This window comes from Stenella coeruleoalba (assembly GCF_951394435.1).
Source record: "Stenella coeruleoalba genome assembly, chromosome: 6".
Taxonomy (NCBI): Eukaryota; Metazoa; Chordata; class Mammalia; order Artiodactyla; family Delphinidae; genus Stenella; species Stenella coeruleoalba.
The window spans coordinates 65479019-65498922 of NC_137151.1; the positions used below are offsets into that span (position 1 = coordinate 65479019).

At 41.6% G+C, this 19904-nt stretch overlaps 1 protein-coding gene across 2 annotated transcripts in view; it reads right to left on the bottom strand.

Annotated features, from left to right (window-relative positions):
* Positions 1–19904, bottom strand: part of LRP2 (LDL receptor related protein 2) — a 198449-nt gene that overhangs the window by 36392 nt on the left and 142153 nt on the right. For both annotated transcript variants that reach the window (XM_079924860.1, XM_079924859.1), the window contains 12 exons: positions 19433–19634; positions 18184–18479; positions 16201–16717; positions 13017–13169; positions 12339–12509; positions 6670–6896; positions 5333–5510; positions 4076–4272; positions 3104–3349; positions 2256–2384; positions 1200–1319; positions 331–447 (listed from right to left, as the gene is read on the bottom strand). In XM_079924860.1, the coding sequence (XP_079780986.1) occupies positions 331–447; positions 1200–1319; positions 2256–2384; positions 3104–3349; positions 4076–4272; positions 5333–5510; positions 6670–6896; positions 12339–12509; positions 13017–13169; positions 16201–16717; positions 18184–18479; positions 19433–19634 (2553 nt within the window). The remainder of the gene's footprint in view (positions 1–330; positions 448–1199; positions 1320–2255; positions 2385–3103; positions 3350–4075; positions 4273–5332; positions 5511–6669; positions 6897–12338; positions 12510–13016; positions 13170–16200; positions 16718–18183; positions 18480–19432; positions 19635–19904) is intronic.

Consider the following 19904-nt stretch of genomic DNA (forward strand, 5'->3'; position numbering starts at 1 on the left):
GACCAATGTTTTTATTTGTTTATAAGGTCCATGCAGATTAAAGTCTGCTCCTAGCGGAGGTTTAAGTTAAAATGAGATTTTTACAACTCTCTTGAGATTTTCCCCTATTATTATTGATCTAGACTGCTATAAGGTAATCATAAACATAGAAAATATATATAAAGCAGAAGGTATTGTAATGCTAAGGTTTATATATTACATAAATTACACAGAAATCATTTAAGTCTAAAAAACCTTCCAAACACACATGTAAAGCCCCTACTTCCGACCAATATGCTGACCCTAGTACAAGACTCTCTGGAAAGCCCCTTAAAGAGCTGTGACAGTTACCGCAGTCCCGCTCATCTGAGTTGTCCCCACAGTCATTGTTTTGGTCACAGATCCATCGCGAAGGAATGCAGCTCTGATCATCACACCGAAACTCGCTCTCTGTGCATTCCCGGGGGGCTGAAAAAGAAAGCCACGTGGCCATCAGAGGGCACCAGGAATCATACATAGGAGACAGGCTTGTGGACTGGCCTAAGTGTCCTCTGTGCCTAACACCCTCCTGTGTCCCAAGTCCCAGACTGTCCAGCCTCCAAAAATAGACTTTCCATCTCAATTGTAAGTCTGTAAAGAATGGACTTTGTCAAAAAGTTTGTCCAAAGGTGATTTAATCTTAAGATAATTTTTCATTTCCTGAAACTCCAGATAACCTCCTATAGGATTCAACATGAACTTTCTTATGAACAATAAAATGCCAATTGGATCACCCTTTTGTGTAAGAAGTTTTTACTCAATTGATAATTGCAGGGGTAACCAGCATCCTGATTCTCTCAACTGCCTATACCTTCTTACTTCCAAAAGGGGACTAAAGTCAGAATGTATTTCATGTTAATCTGAAATCGATATATATCATAAGGCAATGATATATTGTAAGTCACCTCAAGTTCTTTTTGAAAAAAAAATAATAAACTTGAGTGTAAATAAATAAATAAGAGACAAAAGATATACTTGGGTAAATATTCTTCTCCCAGAGCTTGATTACAAGCAGCTGAGAAGGAGATGAAAAAGTAGTAATGTACCAGTCAGAAAACAAGAGATCAGGTAGCCGTCCTCCTACCCTTTGAGGATGAACGGCATAGACAGTTGAATTACAGACAAAGAGCAGACATCACCACTCCAGTGGCACGTAAGGATGAAGGACCCTGAACACTCACTACAGTTTTCCTCATCTGAATGGTCTCCACAGTCATTGTGCCCATCACATCTCCAGCGAAGAGGGATGCAGTGGTGATTTGTACAGCGAAATTCCCCAGAAGGTTTGCATGCCATCGACTCTGCAAAGCACAGTCATTGCAAATACTTCAGAAACCCATGGTCAAGAAATGTCGAAGTAGTCCTGGCTTTCTTGTGAGATGGTCTGAGGCTTACGCTACCATATCCTCAAAGCTCCCAGAAAGAGGAATGCCAGCCACATTCACTGTCACTATTCCTCTCTAGGCTAAACTGAATCTATCCTACTGTTAGAAACTAGATCCATTCTCTTCTGTAGAAACTGTTCAAAAAATGATTTGGTCCCTGGCTTGCAATTTGCAATGAAGGCCTGGAAAGGAAAATTAAGTGATGCCACCAGCAAACAAAACACGTCCATCACATTGTCTTTATTTGATTAGACTCAGTGTTATTAAAATAACCCAATATCTTCCTTACCTCTCTTCCAACTAAACCTAACACACACACACACACACACACAGACATTGTTTTCAAGTTAGAGTATACGCCTAATCTTGGCAAATTCCATTCATTCATTTGGCCTTTTGTCCATAAATTTTCTACGTTGCCAGACACAGAGGATGTGGAAAGTCAGAGGGAGATTCAGAATATGAAAATCTCCAAATAAGAAATATTCTGATTTTGAAATATCCTTTTTAGAGATAGATACCAAATCTTTTCTCTACTCCCCCTTTCATTCCTTTCAATCAATCTCTAAGATTAGACAGACAGTTTAAACTTGTCAAGCGTAAATAGGAACTCTGCATTTGGGAGAAATTACACAAATTCCTAATATCTTCACAAGGTCTTCCCCAAGTATAGTATCCTTTGAGACACATTTCCTTTAAGACGTATAAAGTAAACTCCCAATATCCCTGTAAAATACTACAAAAATGTAACATGTTATTAGAGGCGAACAAAGGAAGGATGATGTGGGAAATCTGCTCTCATCTCCTGCTAAGTTGTTTGTCCCTCCCTCCTCCCCTGCAGCCCCTCCCTACCACAGTCCTGCTCATCGCTGTTGTCCCGGCAGTCATCGAAACCATTGCACACAGCCCACAGCAGGATGCAGCGGTAGTTTGTTTTACAGTCGAATTCCGTATAGTTGTCACAGCGGTAGGCAGGGCTCACTGAAAAGAGAAGAAGGGGCAAGGTCAGAACTGAAGTCTCGGTCCTGACAGGAAACCAAAGACACCTTTCCATTGTCTTACTTAAGATGCGGTGCTGATGAGTAAGGGTGACCGTGTTACCAACCAAACGGACTCTGGCAACTGTGTCTCTTTTAGGTGTGATCTGTTCACCCAAAGCAGAAAGACAGAGTCCTTAAGTTTTCTCACCGTTTCATTACCACTCATTTATGTTGCAGTCAAACTTTGGGGGGAGTGGGGTGGGGTGGGGGGAAGAACTGGGTTTGAAGTAAAAAAAAAAAAACAGGTTGAAGTGTTAGCTCTGGCACGAAGTAGAAAAGTGACCAGCCACCTAACATGAAGTTCAGGCTCCTCACTTGTAAAATGAGAGTTGGTAACACCCACTTTCCCTACCTCACCATGTTTCTCTGAGGCTCAAAAGAGAAAGTGCTAGATAGACAAAGTGTAAGCCCTTGTTATCATATTCGGGACAGTTAGACGTTCGTGTATGGAGAGCAGGAATCAGCCACTTGAGAACAGGGGGCGTGGTTCAACCCGCAGGCTGTGCGCGCGGCTCTCCTTTGCCTTGCGCTGCCGGAAGAGCCGCGGGGAAGAGCCAAGAGGGGGCACCCCATGGGGCTGCAGCAGGGGCTGCACACCCTCTCTCCATCCATCTTGTTCCCTGCTCCCGGTCAGGCCGGGTCCCTCTCACAGGAACTTACAGCATTCCTGGAGGGGCTCGTCTGAGTAGTCTCCGCAGTCATTGTCTACATCACACTTCCAGCTCTGAGGGATGCAGTGGCCATTGGCACACTTAAAATAGCCCGGCCGGCAGGTCCTGCTGGCACAGTGGGAACTGTCTTCGTCCGAGTTATCTCCGCAGTCGTCCTCCATGTCACACTGCCAGGATTCCGGGATGCAACGTTTGTTGGCGCACTGCCATTCGTTGGACTCACACTGGTGATGCTCTGCAAGCGGGGACATTTGGTTATCAGCTTGGAAGGTGTCAGGAACGAAAGCTCCTAATTTACACTAATGGATCCTGGAGAACTCGATTCTAATTTCTTCTTAGAGGACTTATGCCCTAATGCACTTCTTATTAACCAGTACCACCACGTGAGCAGTCAGTCCTTTGACTATTACTGTCTCCTAAATTCTTAAATATCTTTTTCTTGCATGCAGAATTAGGGGATAAGGACTGAATCGCTGACAGCCTACTAAATTCACCTTCTCCTGTACCTGTTGCCCTAATGGACAAAGGTTTTCAAACTTTCTGTTTGTTGCTATTGTTTATGTGTTGATTTTGGTTTGGAGAGTTGTTTTTTTTGGGTTTTGATGGGGCTTTTTAAAAATGGAAACATAAATAAATATTACAACTGAGAGTCCCTGTTTAAAATGTGGGAATCCCTCATTTCACCCTCAGTGTTAACTCTCAAAGGAGATTCTATGCACAGCATACAGTAAAGAACCATCAATATAGACAACTTAGTATCTACCTCAACCATCTTCCTTGTAGAGACCTGGGATTTTTTTTAAACTTTATAAAAATAGATATAGGATGGACTCTGAGTTTTTTTTTTTCCCCCTAGGATTTTGGACCAGTTTTTGGATTATGACATTCAGAAAATCCCTACAGAACCATGGGCGATCAACTATAGAAGTGGGCAGAGAAGGTAGAAAGCAGTTCAACACACCACAAAGAACCGAGTCTTCATCAGACCCATCAGGGCAATCCTGATGAGCATTGCATATGAAGTGTGGGCTGGTACAGTTGCCATCCATGCACTGGTACTGTCCTAACCGGCAGTAGCGCTGCGGGCAAGTGATGGGCTCGTCGGAACCATCCAAGCAGTCTCTCTGCCCATCACATTTCCACCAGATGGGAATACACCTACACAGAGAAAACAGAGCACTTCTCCTAGCAAAACACCAAGTGGTTAGAGGAGCAGGCAACGACTATCCAGAGAGAAGCAGGGAAAATGGAATTCCAAGGAATGATACACACGAGTTCTCTCACGGCCCAAGAAGAGGATCAATTAAACCTTAGCTACTGTGGAATATTTTCAGAGAAAACATGACAAGGTGACATAGACCAGGTTTGTTAAGACCCAACACACACTGAAAAAATGCTTTGAGTATGATGATTAAATTCCTGCCACGACAAAGAGTGGAGTGTGTGTTTGGAGCTGGGGTTCTGGAAACAGGGATTGGTTGGGACCGTCAGCCAGAGGGGTATATGACATTTGGGTACTGGCTGGAAAGCTGGAGGCGCTGACATTTTTTGAGAGTCTATGTCATGATGGGTGTATGCTAGATTCTTAACCTAGGATACCTTATTCAATCGTCAAAATAATCTGCCACTGAATCTCAGATGTTATGATTTGCATTAACATCTCCTCTTGACCTCACTCTCTGACTCAGCCCCTAGTCATCAGGCCTGTGGCCATTGTGAGGGAAATAAGCTGTGACCGTGTTTCATAACAAATACAAATCATCAAACATGGATTTGAATGTGTGACCCTGGATCCGCTGGCACAGTCCTCTAAGAAGCTAGGCCAGCATATGTTTGAAAAAGATGGAGAAATTCTATCACTCCTGAGGGCTATTTTTCAGTGTACACTTATATACATTCTTGGCCCTGAGACTCTGGACAATTCCTTAGAAATTAAAAAAACACACAGTTTGCTTCCTTGCTACAGAAACAAAAACTTGTATGCATGGGCGTAACCATTTGGTTCACAAATTCCTTCTTTCATGGACGAAATTATCGAAGTTAGAGAAAGTTGGACGGTTGGAGATCCAACTTTCCTGGTCTTGGTGCATCCCAAATGAGCCACGTTAATTAGCCAAAATCTTGGTTCATTGGAAAACTCCCATCCCCTGGAGCCTTGAAGTTCAATGTGTGTCCAAGGGCTGGAGAGGCAATGGGGAGAGGGAGAAGAGAGCCTTACATTTCACTGTTGGCACACAGGAATTGGGTGCTAGAGCACATGGGCAGGCACTGGGTGCTGTAACTATGCCGGACAGTATGGAAGTTATCTGGACACTCGCAAGTGAACCCACTGCCTCCTTCTTTGATGAGGCAGAGATGAGAACAGCCACCATTGTTGGTACTGCAGGGATTAGTCACTAGTGAAAGAAGGAAGAGAATATATGTTCATTCACTTAAAGAGAGTATCAAGCACAGACGCGCTGATTACCAGCCACATAAAACTCATCACCTCTTAGTAAAAAAAAACGTTATCCTAGATTCATGCTTTGTGCAAAAGTGCATAAAGAGTACATATGGTAGAGCTGTTTTAGCAACCCTGTTGCTAGTACAGAAAATTGATTTATGTGCTACCAGAAGTGAGGCTTACTCACTGGTGTTGGGCTAGAAAAACTGTGTCTCCCAAAGTTCTTGGAGAGCAGGTGGGAAATTTAGTTTACATCCATGTGCCCACAATCTAAGTTAAAGTTTTCATTTTCAGCAGCTGCTATATTCTCTCATCCTAAGGATATAGGCAACAGAAGTTGCACAAGAATCAGGTGGATGGATAAACTGAGCAACAACTATACTACCTTTCTGGGCCGCAACTCAGAGGTAAAGATGAATTTGAACTTCTGCTAAATAATATGAAGAATATATAGAAAAAAATATTTTGCCAATTCTCATTTTTCCTAACTTCCAAGTTTATCGTATGTTTTAACAAGACACCACGACAAAGTGGGCCCACAAAATCCATTCTATCCCCAAAGAATACTCCAGAACTTGGCTAGATATCAAGTGCAAACAGACATTTAATAAATGATGTTTTATAGTTACTATAACTTTCTTTTAAGCATTTCTTTTAAACTAATCATTTCAGTAGATTGATATTGTAAAGAAATGATTGTTATAAATGCATCCATGTTATTACAATACATCTCTTAGGTGTTACAATTTATTGTGGTTATACAGGAAATGTCCGTATTTTCCAGAGGTGCTTTCTTAAGTATTTAGGGCTGAAATGTCAAAAGGCAACATAACAACTGTTGATTCTTATCAAAAAGAAAGCCCAGACTGATCTTTAAGAATAGAGCAGGTGCTATGAAAAAGAATTGTAAGCAGACTTTTCCAGGAATAGGGGAATAAATTCTAAAGATATTTCCATCCCCTCAACTCTCAGCATTTGCTTTGTAGAAAACATTAGCAAGTAACACCATTCCCAGTATAAATCATGATATTTATGCTTAAAAAACAAAAACAAGAATGGAATGCACAAGACCCTAAAGCAACTGTGCAAAAACTTCCAAATCACTTACTCACCAATTGGCTGCCTGTAGGGATGATACACACGGATGTCATATGGTCTGTGTGTTGTGTTCACCAGCGCCACCCTATTTGACCCATTGTATTTGTTTCCCTTTTCAACTGTCTTTGTGTTCCAATCTGTCCAATAAATGGTGTCTTCAAAAACAGTTATAGCAAAGGGATGAGGCAGTGTCCCGGTTTCGTACACCGTGTGCCGATGGTGGCCCTCCAAATCAGAGTACCTGGAGTCGGAGGAAGGAAGAGTCACTCAGTGAACATAATGCCCCTCCTCTAATGCCTTTAAGGATAGAGGCTGACAAATCAATGAATAAAGTTCTACCTTCTAGAGGTAACTGAAGTTCAGATCTTCCTCAAAACTTTTAGTCTTCAATTAAAACAAAAACTAAACTTAAAGTTTATTTGGACTGAATGAAAAATGTAAAAGTTGCAAAAGCAATGCCTTAAAAATAGGAATAACCTTTCTCAAGTGCTCATGGAATATTCTCAAGGATAGATCATATCTTGGGTTACAAATCAAGCCTTGGTAACTTTAAGAAACTTGAAATCGTATCAAGGATCTTTTCCAACCACAACGCTATGAGACTAGATATCAATTACAGGAAAAAATCTGTAAAAACTACAAACACATGGACGCTAAACAATACACTATTTAATAACCAAGATATCACTGAAGAAATCAAAGAGGAAATAAAAAAATACCTAGAAACAAATGACAATGAAAACACAACGACCCAAAACCTATGGGATGCAGCAAAAGCAGTTCTATGAGGGAAGTTTATAGCAATACAATCCTACCTTAAGAAACAGGAAACATCTCAAATAAACAACCTAAACTTACACCTAAAGCAATTAGAGAAAGAACAACAAAAAAACCTCAAAGTTAGCAGAAGGAAAGAAATCATAAATATCAGATCACAAATAAATGAAAAAGAAATGAAGGAAATAAGAGCAAAGATCAATAAAACTAAAAGCTGGTTCTTTGAGAAGATAAACAAAATTGATAAACCATTAGCCAGACTCATCAAGAAAAAAAGGGAGAAGACTCAAATGAATAGAATTAGAAATGAAAAAGGAGAAGTAACAACTGACACTGCAGAAATACAAAGGATCATGAGAGATTTTATTGGCAACTCTATGCCAATAAAATGGACAACCTGGAAGAAATGGAAAAATTCTTAGGAATGCACAACCTCCTGAGACTGAACCAGGAAGAAATAGAAAATATGAACAGACCAATCACAAGCACTGAAATTGAAACTGTGACTAAAAATCTTCCAAAAAACAAAAGCCCAGGACCAGATGGCTTCACAGGAGAATTTATCAAACATTTAGAGAAGAGCTAACACCTATCCTTCTGAAACTCTTCCAAAATATAGCAGAGGAAGGAACACTCCCAAACTCATTCTACGAGGCCACCATCACCCTGATACCAAAACCAGACAAAGATGTCACAAAGAAAGAAAACTACAGGCCAATAACACTGATGAACATAGATGAAAAGATCCTCAACAAAATACTAGCAAATAGAATCCAACAGCACATTAAAAGGATCATACACCATGATCAAGTGGGGTTTATCCTAGGAATGCAAGGATCCTTCAATATACGCAAATCAATCAATGTGATACACCATATTAACAAATTAAAGGAGAAAAACCATATAATCATCTCAATAGATGCAGAGAAAGCTTTTGACAAAATTCAACACCCATTTATGATAAAAACCCTCCAGAAAGTAAGCATAGAGGGAACTTTCCTCAACATAATAAAGGCCATATATGACAAACCCACAGCCAACATCATTCTCAATGGTGAAAACCTGAAACCATTTCCACTAAGATCAGGAACAAGACAAGGTTGCCCACTCTCACCACTCTTATTCAACATAGTTTTGAAAGTTTTAGCCGCAGCAATCAGAGAAGAAAAAGAAATAAAAGGAATCCAAATCGGAAAAGAAGAAGTAAAGCTGTCACTGTTTGCAGATGACATGATACTATACGTAGAGAATCCTGAAGATGCTACTAGAAAACTACTAGAGCTAATCAATGAATTTGGTAAAGTAGCAGGACACAAAATTAATGCACAGAAATCTCTTGCATTCCTATACACTAAAGATGAAAAATCTGAAAGTGAAATTAAGGAAACACTCCCATTTACCACAGCAATAAATAGAATAAAATACCTAGGAATAAACCTACCTAAGAAGAAAAAAGAACTGTAGGCAGAAAACTATAAGACACTGATGAAAGAAATTAAAGATGATACAAATAGATGGAGAGATATACCATGTTCTTGGATTGGAAGAATCAACATTGTGAAAATGACTCTACTACCCAAAGCAATCTACAGATTCAATGCAATCCCTATCAAACTACCAGTGGCATTTTTCACAGAACTAGAACAAAATATTTCACAATTTATATGGAAACACAAAACACCCCGAATAGCCAAAGCAATCTTGAGAAGGAAAAACGGACCTGGAGGAATCAGGCTCCCTGACTTCAGACTATACTACAAAGCTACAGTAATCAAGACAGTATGGTACTGGCACAAAAACAGAAATATAGATCAATGCAACAGGATAGAAAGCCCAGAGATAAACCCATGCACATATGGTCACCTTATCTTTGATAAAGGAGGCAAGAATATACAGTGGAGAAAAGACAGCCTCTTCAAAAAGTGGTGCTGGGAAAACTGGACAGCTACATGTAAAAGAATGAAATTAGAACACTTCTTAACACCATACACAAAAATAAACTCAAAATGGATTAAACACCTAAATGTAAGGCCAGACACTATCAAACTCTTAGAGGAAAACATAGGCAGAACACTCTGTGACATAAATCACAGCAAGATCCTTTTTGACCCACCTCCTAGAGAAATCGAAATTAAAAACAAAAATAAACAAATGGGACCTAATGAAACTTAAAAGCTTTTGCACAGCAAAGGAAACCATAAACAAGATGAAAAGACAACCCTCAGAATGGGAGAAAATATTTGCAAATGAAGTAACTGACAAAGGATTAATCTCCAAAATTTACAAGCAGCTCATGCAGCTCAATATCAAAAAAACAAACAACCCAGTCGAGAAAAATGGGCAGATGACCTAAATAGACATTTCTCCAAAGAAGATATAGATTGCCCACAAACACATGAAAGAATGCTCAACATCATTAATCATTACAGAAATGCAAATCAAAACTACAATGAGATATCATCTCACACCTGTCAGAGTGGCCATCATCAAAAAATCTATAAACAATAAATGCTGGAGAGGGTGTGGAGAAAAGGGAACCCTCTTGCACTGTTGGTGGGAATGTAAATTGATACGGCCACTATGGAGAACAGTATGGACGTTCCTTAAAAAGCTAAAAATAGGGGCTTCCCTGGTGGCGCAGTGGTTGAGAGTCCGCCTGCCGATGCAGGGGACACGGGTTTGTGCCCCGGGCCGGGATGATCCCACATGCCTCGGAGCGGCTGGGTCCGTGAGCCATGGCCGCTGAGCCTGCACGTCCGCAGCCTGTGCTCCGCAACGGGAGAGGCCACAGCAGTGAGAGGCCTGCATACAGCAAAAAAAAAAAAAAAAAAAAAAAAAAGCTAAAACTAGTACTACCATATGACCCAGCAATCCCACTACTGGGCCTGTACCCTGAGAAAATCATAATTCAAAAAGAGTCATGTACCAAAATATTCATTGCAGCTCTATTTACAATAGCCAGGACATGGAAGCAACCTAAGTGTCCATCGATAGATGAATGGATAAAGAAGATGTTGCACATAAATACAAGGGAATATTACTCAGCCATAAAAAGAAACGAAATTGAGTTATTTGTAGTGAGGTCGATGGACCTAGAGTCTGTCACACAGAGTGAAGTAAGTCAGAAAGAGAAAAACAAATACCGTATGCTAACACATATACATGGAATATAAAAAAAAAAAATGGTCATGAAGAACCTAGGGGTAAGATGGGAATAAAGACGCAGACCTACTAGAGAATGGACTTGAGGATATGGGGAAGGGGAAGGGTAAGCTGGGACAAAGTGAGAGAGTGGCATGGACATATATACACTACCAAACTTAAAATAGATAGCTAGTGGGAAGCAGCCGCATAGCACAGGGAGATCAGCTCAGTGCTTTGTGACCACCTAGAGGGGTGGGATAGGGAGGGGGGAGGGAGGGAGACGCAAAAGGGAAGAGATATGGGGACATATGTATACGTATAAGTGATTCACTTTGTTATAAAGCAGAAACTACACACCATTGTAAAGCAATTATACTCTAATAAAGATGTTAAAAAAAAATCAAAACAAAAAAAAATAGGAATAACCAGAGGAGTTTAAAGATCACTAATTCCTAACCACAGCTGCTTTCCTGCTGATGCAGCTGGTTCAGCTCTTGAAGGTTTATAATCTCTTATGTTGATGTTCTCCATGAAGCATTCTTTCAATATCCTGGGATGAACACTGTTTCCTAAGCCATCAGAGGAAAGCAATCTAAAGCTGGACTTCTGTCTCCTCAGGAAGACAAGGGAAGAAGCAGTTTTCAGAGACAGCTTGATTCTCAGTATAACCTGAGCGGTATAGACTAGCTGAGTTAACCTAGAGGCCAGCAGGGTTAGCTTTGTACACACTGGTAGCACATGTATTATTAATCATGACCCAGACATTATTATTAGTGAATCTAGGTCTCATTCATTCCTCTGAACCTATGTCAGAATACTGATATTTTAATATTTAAAAAACTGGGAGCAGACCCTAAAACTCACAAGAGGTGGAATGAGCTAGCAACTAAAGAAGTTCATAACATTAGCCGTGTGATGTTAGAAATTTTTTCCAAAATATCATAATTTATGGAAACTTAAAGAAGGTATAGGAAAACCTGAATATCTTCTTGACCTCTGTTAATAAGACTGCAGATAAATGACCAGAACTTAGTCATTATCTGTTTCTTTAAAAAGGTCATAAACCAGAAAGCAGTCTTGTCTTCTCCTTCAGTTCTTGCATGATCTCTATATAAAGACCTCAGATACTTTTATGGGTATTTTTTGTCAAGTGTAATTTTTTTCAAAATAAATTTAATAGAATGACAGGATTTTTTAAACCTTTAAAATAGCTCTAGTGAATTAACAACAATTCCCTGCTTTTGCATGCAACAGGCTGTGTATCTGGGTACTAGTTCATAAATGCCCAGAAGACATTACCATAGTCCAACTGGGCCATAATTAGCAATGCCCCGAAATACACATGTACTGCTTGGCTAATAATTTGTATTATCTTTTTTACAAGGAGTACTTTTCATTGAACAGTATAATTTTTCCAAGTCTATTAATCATATATTTGGGAGGGTAGGGTAAAGTAAAGGGATAAGGGAATTAAGATGAGTTGAGCACTAAGTGACTACCATAGGGGAGAGATTACTAGCTGCTTTTTTAGGAGTATAAGAAGTAAAAGCACCAAGACAATATCCTGATCTGTATGACTTCAGAGTTCATGCTCTTTCTCTTGCACCATACCATAGAGCTTGGCACCTATAGGCACTACAGTTAGAAGTGACTTCCAACAAACAGGCCAGTTAGAAGCTGCCTGGGAAAAATGCACTGGCAACACAAGCACTGGTGTTTAGAATCAGCAGTCACCCAGTTTGCTTTATTCTTTTCTACGTACTCAATGTAACCCAGGTGGGCATCTGTCCAGTATAGTAGATCATTGGTGTAATCAATGGTGAGGCCATTGGGCCACTTGATCTTGGTAGAAATAATCACAGACTTATGGGTTCCGTCCATGCCTACTCTCCCAATGTATGCTCGGTCAGCCCAGTCTCCCCAATAGACATGCCTGTTGGAGCAAACACAAAGGGTCAGTCCCTGAAGCCAAAAGAACTCAGTGGCAAAGACATAAGCTTTCTCCAATTAGAGAAATGGAGTTTACATCCTACAGAGCCTTTCACAAAGGAAAGAGAACAGAAAATAATCTAACAGGGCATGATGCACAGGAAATGCTCAGGAATGAACATGATTAACTGGGGATTTCAGTGGATTGGACATGGAAAGTCCAGTAAAGGTGGGTTGTTGTTTTTTTAAACCATAAATTACTTGTATGCAGCCAAATGTGACTTTGAAAGTGAAATGGTGTGTCATGGCAAAGAAAATAGAATAGCCGATGAATAGCATTTGAACAAGCCATGCTTCTACCCATTATACTAAGCCATTTACCAGGTAGGAAAAGCAGAAGACAAACTCCAACAAGACACTGGCCTTGATATCACTACGTGAACAGCCTTTGTGGTAACAGAGGTGGAAGAAGGGCATGAAAGAAGAGCCCAAGATTACAGGGAGACAATACCCATATCGAGGGTGAAGGGCAATTCCTCTGGGATTCTCAATGCAGAAGGTGTTGTTGGCATCCACACAGTGCTCGGCCAGCTTGCGGCGGTATCGACCATTGAGGTCAGAGACAGAAAGGCAATTCAGGTGGGAATCCACCCAATACAGCTTTCTGAAAATGGAGAACCAGGAGTTATAGCCATTTTACTTGAGAAAAAAGGCACATTTAGCCACACAATTTCCGATCCAAGCACTTTTCCCCCAGGCAAACAAGGACAAGGGGAAACACAGTTGACCTTCCTGCCCTGAGGCAACGGAAGATGCAAGAATGTGTGCTACTCTTCCTGATGTCACCTTACAACAGGAAATTCTGGGGCCACACTTCACACAAGGATTCTAGCTTTACTTGCTTCGTGCAGCAAAAGGCATCTTCCCCAAGCAATGTTCCAGGCTTTAGAGGAGCAGGGAAGCGGAAGTGAGAGTGATCCATGAGTATCATGAACTACAGTTTAAATGGTGGAGTCAAGGAAACAAACTTGTCTAAGTGCTATCATTGGGACTGCACAAGGGAACTCTGAATCATGGCATCCTTCAGATAAAGAAAAACCTGACCCCCTCCCTGGCCCCGTCCCAGTAGGCTGGCAAAATGAGTTTCTTACCCTGTGCCAAGTTTTACTTAAACTCAAAAAGCTTTAGAAACTTATTAGAATCTCTTACCTCAAGGATATTTCAGTTCTGAATATATTGCTATTCAATAAAATCCATTTATTTTCTATAAGGCAGGGTTCTTAATCTGGGGTTCTTAATCTGACACCAGGGTAGCCTAGGCTCTGGGGGCGGGGGGTGTACCTTCTAAAACTGATGCAAAATTGTATAAGCATAAATTTGTTAAGTGGCTTTATCCAGCAAGGGGTCTGTGGGTATCACCAGAGTCTTAAAGTATCCATAACCTTCCAAAGGGTTCAAAACTCCTAGAATGAGTGTCATTTGAGATCTGATAGTCAATTCCTACTGAAACGATTTCTCTTCCAAAAGACCCCAATGTCTCCTTGCCAGAGGCAAGCCTGATCCAACCATGCGAGGTGTCAGAATATTTAACTGTTAGGACAGTAGCATCTTTTTAGGCTTGGGGATGAGGGAATGAGTATGCATAAATGCACAAGCCTTGCTATTTAATTCAGTTGGGTAAATCCTGATGTATGAGATGGCCACAATTTTAGATTCCAACATTGTAGAGGGTAATAATAGCAATAATAATAGCAAACATCTATTAAATGCCAAGCCCTGGGCTAAGGACTTTTTTTAATAGTATATTATTTAATATCTTATTCCTGTTTTCTTTTTTTTTTTTGCAGTACGAGGGCCTCTCACTGTTGTGGCCTCTCCCGTTGCGGATCACAGGCTCTGGACGCGCAGGCTCAGCGGCCATGGCTCACGGGCCCAGCCGCTCCGCGGCATGTGGGATCTTCCCAGACCGGGGCACGAACCCGTGTCCCCTGCATCGGCAGGCGGACTCTCAACCACTGCGCCACCAGGGAAGCCCATTATTCCTGTTTTCCTGATGAGGCTGCTGAGGCCCAGAGGTTGCTGATTAGTAAGAGCTAGAGCAGGAATTCAAGACTGGCTCCACCACAGGGCACTCCACTCTGTGGAACTTCCTGCCAACTCGTTAATTTCTCTTTATTCCACAGTCAAAACGCTGACCCAGTGAACAGAATATGGAGAAGACACTCCATGCACGCTCCAAGAAAAATTAAGAGGACTGAGAACCGGCACAATTTTCCACTGTGCATAATGGTGCTTTGAAAAACTTGTATATCAAGTTTAAGGGCCTTGGAAACCAAACATCCTTGAGTTCGCTATGAACATCTTTATTGATATTGGGGAAATGGTTTCAAATTTCAATGTAATTAGTATCTTAGAACTGTCCCCTACAAACTTAAATGTGACTGGGTTCTATCCTGCCTTGTGTTTTAAGGAATGTTTAGCCTGGCTGTACTCCTTCTTGAACATTTGAGAAAATGCTTCGGTCATGAGATATTTTATCCTACCCTCACCCTAGACGTTTTTGCTCCATCTTTCTCAGTACCACATATGTACCTAATTCTTTCCCCTGGTCAAGAACATGCCTAGAATGACAGGAAAGTAGCTGAAATCCAGGGGAAAATCTCATCCTACCAGTTTTGGGGAGAGAGGGCTGAATGACAATATCAAGGCTAAAATATTACCTTTTCTTGCATTGCAGCAAAGGATGAGATAGGAGCAGTACCACAATTAGTTCTGTTCCTGCAAATCATTAATCACTATGCTTTTTGACACACAAAAGAGCCACTATATATAAAATACTTGTATTCACATGATCAAGATTTTATTCATTTTTCTGTAGGCAGTCCTTGAGCACCTATGGCAGGCCAGTTACTATTCAGGTAGAACTAGGGGGCCAATTCTCCATCCCCCATCTTAGGACCTTTACCCTTAAGATGGTCAAACAGAGAAGACGTGGAAGAGTCCTCTGTAGGTCTGAGGTGACTGAAGCAATAATATTTGCAGGCTAAGTGCCTCCAGCTTCATGTCAACCACAAAGCCAAATATCTGATTGATTCGATATGCAATAGAGATGTGAAGAAGTGTGGTTGAGCTGGTGGACTTGAATTAAAGTATCACCATCTCCCTTAAAGATGCTCAGAGTTTCAAGTCGGCCATTCTCCATTTTACAACCAGCCCAGGCTGTGAATAAATAGCATTGCAAGCAGCCTGTGAACGCCAGGAAAGCAGGGGCTGTGTCTGTCTTGTTGACCTCTAGACCCCAGTTCCTAGCATAGCACTGCATGCAGGAGGCACTTAGGCAACAGCTTTCGATGACTGAATGCACCAACAAATGCATGCATCATCCCTTCACAACACCTCCAGTTCACTGAATGGCCAGTAATAACAGAGCTCTTTCCTCCTTTGTGATGCCCCTCCCCATGAAATTGATATCATAAATTCTTAAAATCACTAGATTTTAGGTTCTGTGGTATCCCATTTGATTATTAGGTACATAGCAGAAAAAAACAAAAACATGCAGAAGCATTAAAATGTATCCACCCATTAACCCAAGTTGGAAAAGATCAGCTCTCTGTTAGGATGGAAACACGGTTTGAATACTTTTTTAAAAGCAAAACGCCTTTTAACTCTTAAAAAGCTCCTCAGCTTTTTCTTACCTGGTAACCCAGTCGACAGCCAGACTTTCTGTACCCGGTAGATTGTACTTTATGACTGTCTCCCTGTTTGTCTTGTTCAGAAACATTCTCTCAATGACTTTATTCTCTATATCAAGCCAGTACAATCTCTTTTCTACTCGGTCAAAATCCACTGCCACAGCATTACCCAGTCCTTGCAAGATGAGGGAGTATAAATGGCCATCGATAGTTAGATTTCTCAAATAGTAACGGTTGCTAAAAATGAGATCGGGCTCGATGTTGCTGTTCTGCCGGCAGGTCTTTCCATCTGGCTCACGAATGTAGCCTGGGGCACACTTGCAGATGTAAGAGCCCAGTACGTTCTCACACTTCTGGCTACAGACAAAGGGCGTCTCCTTGCATTCATCAATATCAACACAAGTCCGCTTGTCAGACAACAGCTTGTAACCAGGGTTACAAGAACAATAGAAACTGGTTAAAGTGTCTGTGCAATTGTGGTCGCAGCCACTGAGTGAAGGGTCATTGCATTCATTAACACCTGTAGGTAAAAGACAGTTATCAGAGAACCTAAGTTGACAGCAACGGATCCACCATAGTGGTCCAAAGTCAACCTTCCCACTGGACAGACGCAATCCTTTTTGTTTCATTTTGTTTTGCTTCGTTTGGACAGACCCAATTCTTAATGAATCATGCTAAAAGAAGACAGATAAGAAGGGATTTCTAAAGGCCCTACATTATTCAAAAGTCACTCTTACTCAACTTCCTCCCAACTTGATCCTTCACCAGTGGTTTTAACAACTAATACAACCAACAAGTTTGACTTCTAATCCTATACCTGCCAATCTTCTTTTAATCGATAAATTTAGAAGTGAAATAGCAGGAGAGAGAAGAAAGAAGAGCAGAAGAGCCCACACAGTGGTGTGCTGGTAAAACAGGTCTGGGGTGTGGGGTGGGATGGGGGGAGGGGGGAGCTCTAATTTGTAGCCTCTTCCATTTCAATGGTGCCACGACTCACACCATGGCCAATTTCAGGCTCGCAGTGTGACATCCCTGAACATGGAGATGGGAAGAGAAGTGCTCACTTGACTAAGTCTCACAAATGGGATGAGCCACCCAGCACCCCAGGAGGGTACCTCTGGCTGGTCCTGTGACACATGGCCATTCTCATTCAAAAACTAACTACACAGCGCGGGAGAACACTTCCTTAAGATTCTGTACTTTATAAATTCTAGACGGGTTTACTTGTGGGAGTTTGGTGGGGGGCGGGGGGGAGGGGCTGCCAATTAAACTCTCCCCTTTAGTCACCTGAGGATGAAAATTAAGAACAGGCTAAGGGGACTTCTCTGGTGGCACAGTGATTAAGAATCCGCCTGCCAATGCAGGAGACACGGGTTCGAGCCCTGGTCCGGGAAGATCCCACATGCCGCAGAGCAACTAAGCCCACGAGCCACAACTACTGAGCCCGCAAGCCACAACTACTGAAGCCCGCGCGCCCAGAGCCCATGCTGCACAACAAGAGAAGCCACCGCAATGAGAAGCCCGCGCACCGCAACGAAGAATAGCCCCCGCTCCCCGCAATTAGAGAAAGCCTGCGTGCAGCAACAAAGACCCAATACAGCCAAAAATAAAAATAAATAAAATAAATAAATTTATTAAAAAAAAAACAAAACAGGCTAAGGAATCCTAGCAGAGAGGCAGTGAAGGAAACAAGTCATTGCAAGAGGCCAAAGAGAATCAACACTCTCTGCTGTTAGATACCGTTGGCCTGAATTTGTTCATCTCCTGTTCTCTGTAATGACTGCCTAACTCATGAATTAGTCCACAAAATGTTTGTGACTGACCTTAGATACCAAGAAATCCTTGCTTTCTGCTAGACAAGCAATGGTAATTTTCTGGCAATATTCTACTTAGAGAACCAACTGACAAGTCCTGCTAAGTCATGAAGGGTTGAAAATCCACATTGTCCCCCTGGTTTCCTTTTCCCCGATCTTCTGTTATACTCACCACATCCTTTCTCATCACTGTTGTCTAAACAGTCATCTAGGTGGTTGCAGACTTTCACCATCTCGATGCAGTTCCCATTGTCACACCTGAACTGATGAGGGGGACACGTGGTCTCCGGGGTGTGACACAGGTGTTCCAGCTCATCTGAGTCATCTCCACAGTCATTTTCCCCATCACAGACGAAGGCCTTATAAATGCAGAGCCCATTCTGACAGGTAAAATGGACCTTGTCACAGGCAGGGTACACGCAGTCCCTCTCATCACTGTAGTCACCACAGTCGTTGCGCCGGTCACACCTGTGTCATGAAACCCAGTACCACTCTTGAGAGGGTTTTTTTTAATATGTTTCCAGCATTTAAAATCGGAATATTTCAGGTGAAAATCCAGATTTGCAATTTCCCTCCACACAAATGACGCTGACTAGTGTCTGCGTCTCTTAGCTGGAACACTTGCCCAAGGTCCACCTCACCTGCCCCTCACTGTTGCCTGGTTGACCCTGAGCCGCAGCGCCCAGACCCATTTATCATCATGCTCACACCGTTATTCTTCTTACAGCAGAGAGAAGAGAATGAAGTATTTCTTGTACCCATGCCTCTACTCCAAGTGGAAAACCAAGAGCCTCAGCTACCTCAAGAAAGAACTTTCTTCTAGCAAGCCCACTTCATTCATCTCTCTGACCCTCCGTGCAAGGTCACGTTATGACCTTCATGGACCCTAGGCACTTTTGCCTTCATGGGCCCCTTCCTCCATAAAAATATTTATTTATTTCCCTAGAATAGTCAAATTCATAGAGTCAGAAAGTACATTGGTAGATGCCAGGGGCCGGGGGTTAAGGGGAGTGGGGAGGGCGAATGGAGAGTTAGTGTTTAAAGAGGACAGAGTTTCGGTTTAGGAAGGTGAAAAATTGCAGAGATGGATGATGGTAAGAGTTGCACAGCAATGTGAATATACTTAGTGCCACTGAACTGTACACTTAAATGTGGTTAAAATAGTATGTTTTATATTATGTGACTTTTACCACCATAAAAAACATTTATAATTAAGGACCACATTGGTATAAAGCCAGATATATTAATATTATTTGGCATTATAATACTTTCTTTGACCTAAAATTTCTTTTTTTTTTCTTTTGATTTTAAAAGAAATCCAAACATTTTCATAGACCACTAAAAGTAGCATGGGCTCCAGGCCCCAGTCCTGCCTCATGGAAGTTTAGGTTTGTTGGTAGATTGTTTAATCCCCAATTCACCTGAACCAGTCAGGGATACACAGTCCATTACTACAGGTGAACTCCGTTTCAGAGCAGGATCTCCTGGTGCAGTTCTGGTGCTCATCGTAGGCATCAGAGCAATCCGCATCGCCATCACAAACCCAAGATTGAGGGATGCACCTCCTGGATGGAGACACGCTACTTACACAGAGAAACTCAGAACTTGAGCAGCTGTGACTCTCTGAAACCAAAGCACATGAGAATCAGAAATCACATGAGAGCTCATTCTAGAAGTCAAATTCATTCTGAAGCATTATTTATCTTGCTTGACATTACATAATAGTCTGAGGGATGAAAGGAAATGAAGGGAAAATAGGTAGACAAACTACGCTCCCAAATTTTCATTTTAATTGCTTTGGATCTTTGATTTTTTTTCAGAAGTAAAAAGTAAAGGTAGGGCTTCCCTGGTGGTGCAGTGGTTGAGAGTCTGCCTGCCGATGCAGGGGACATG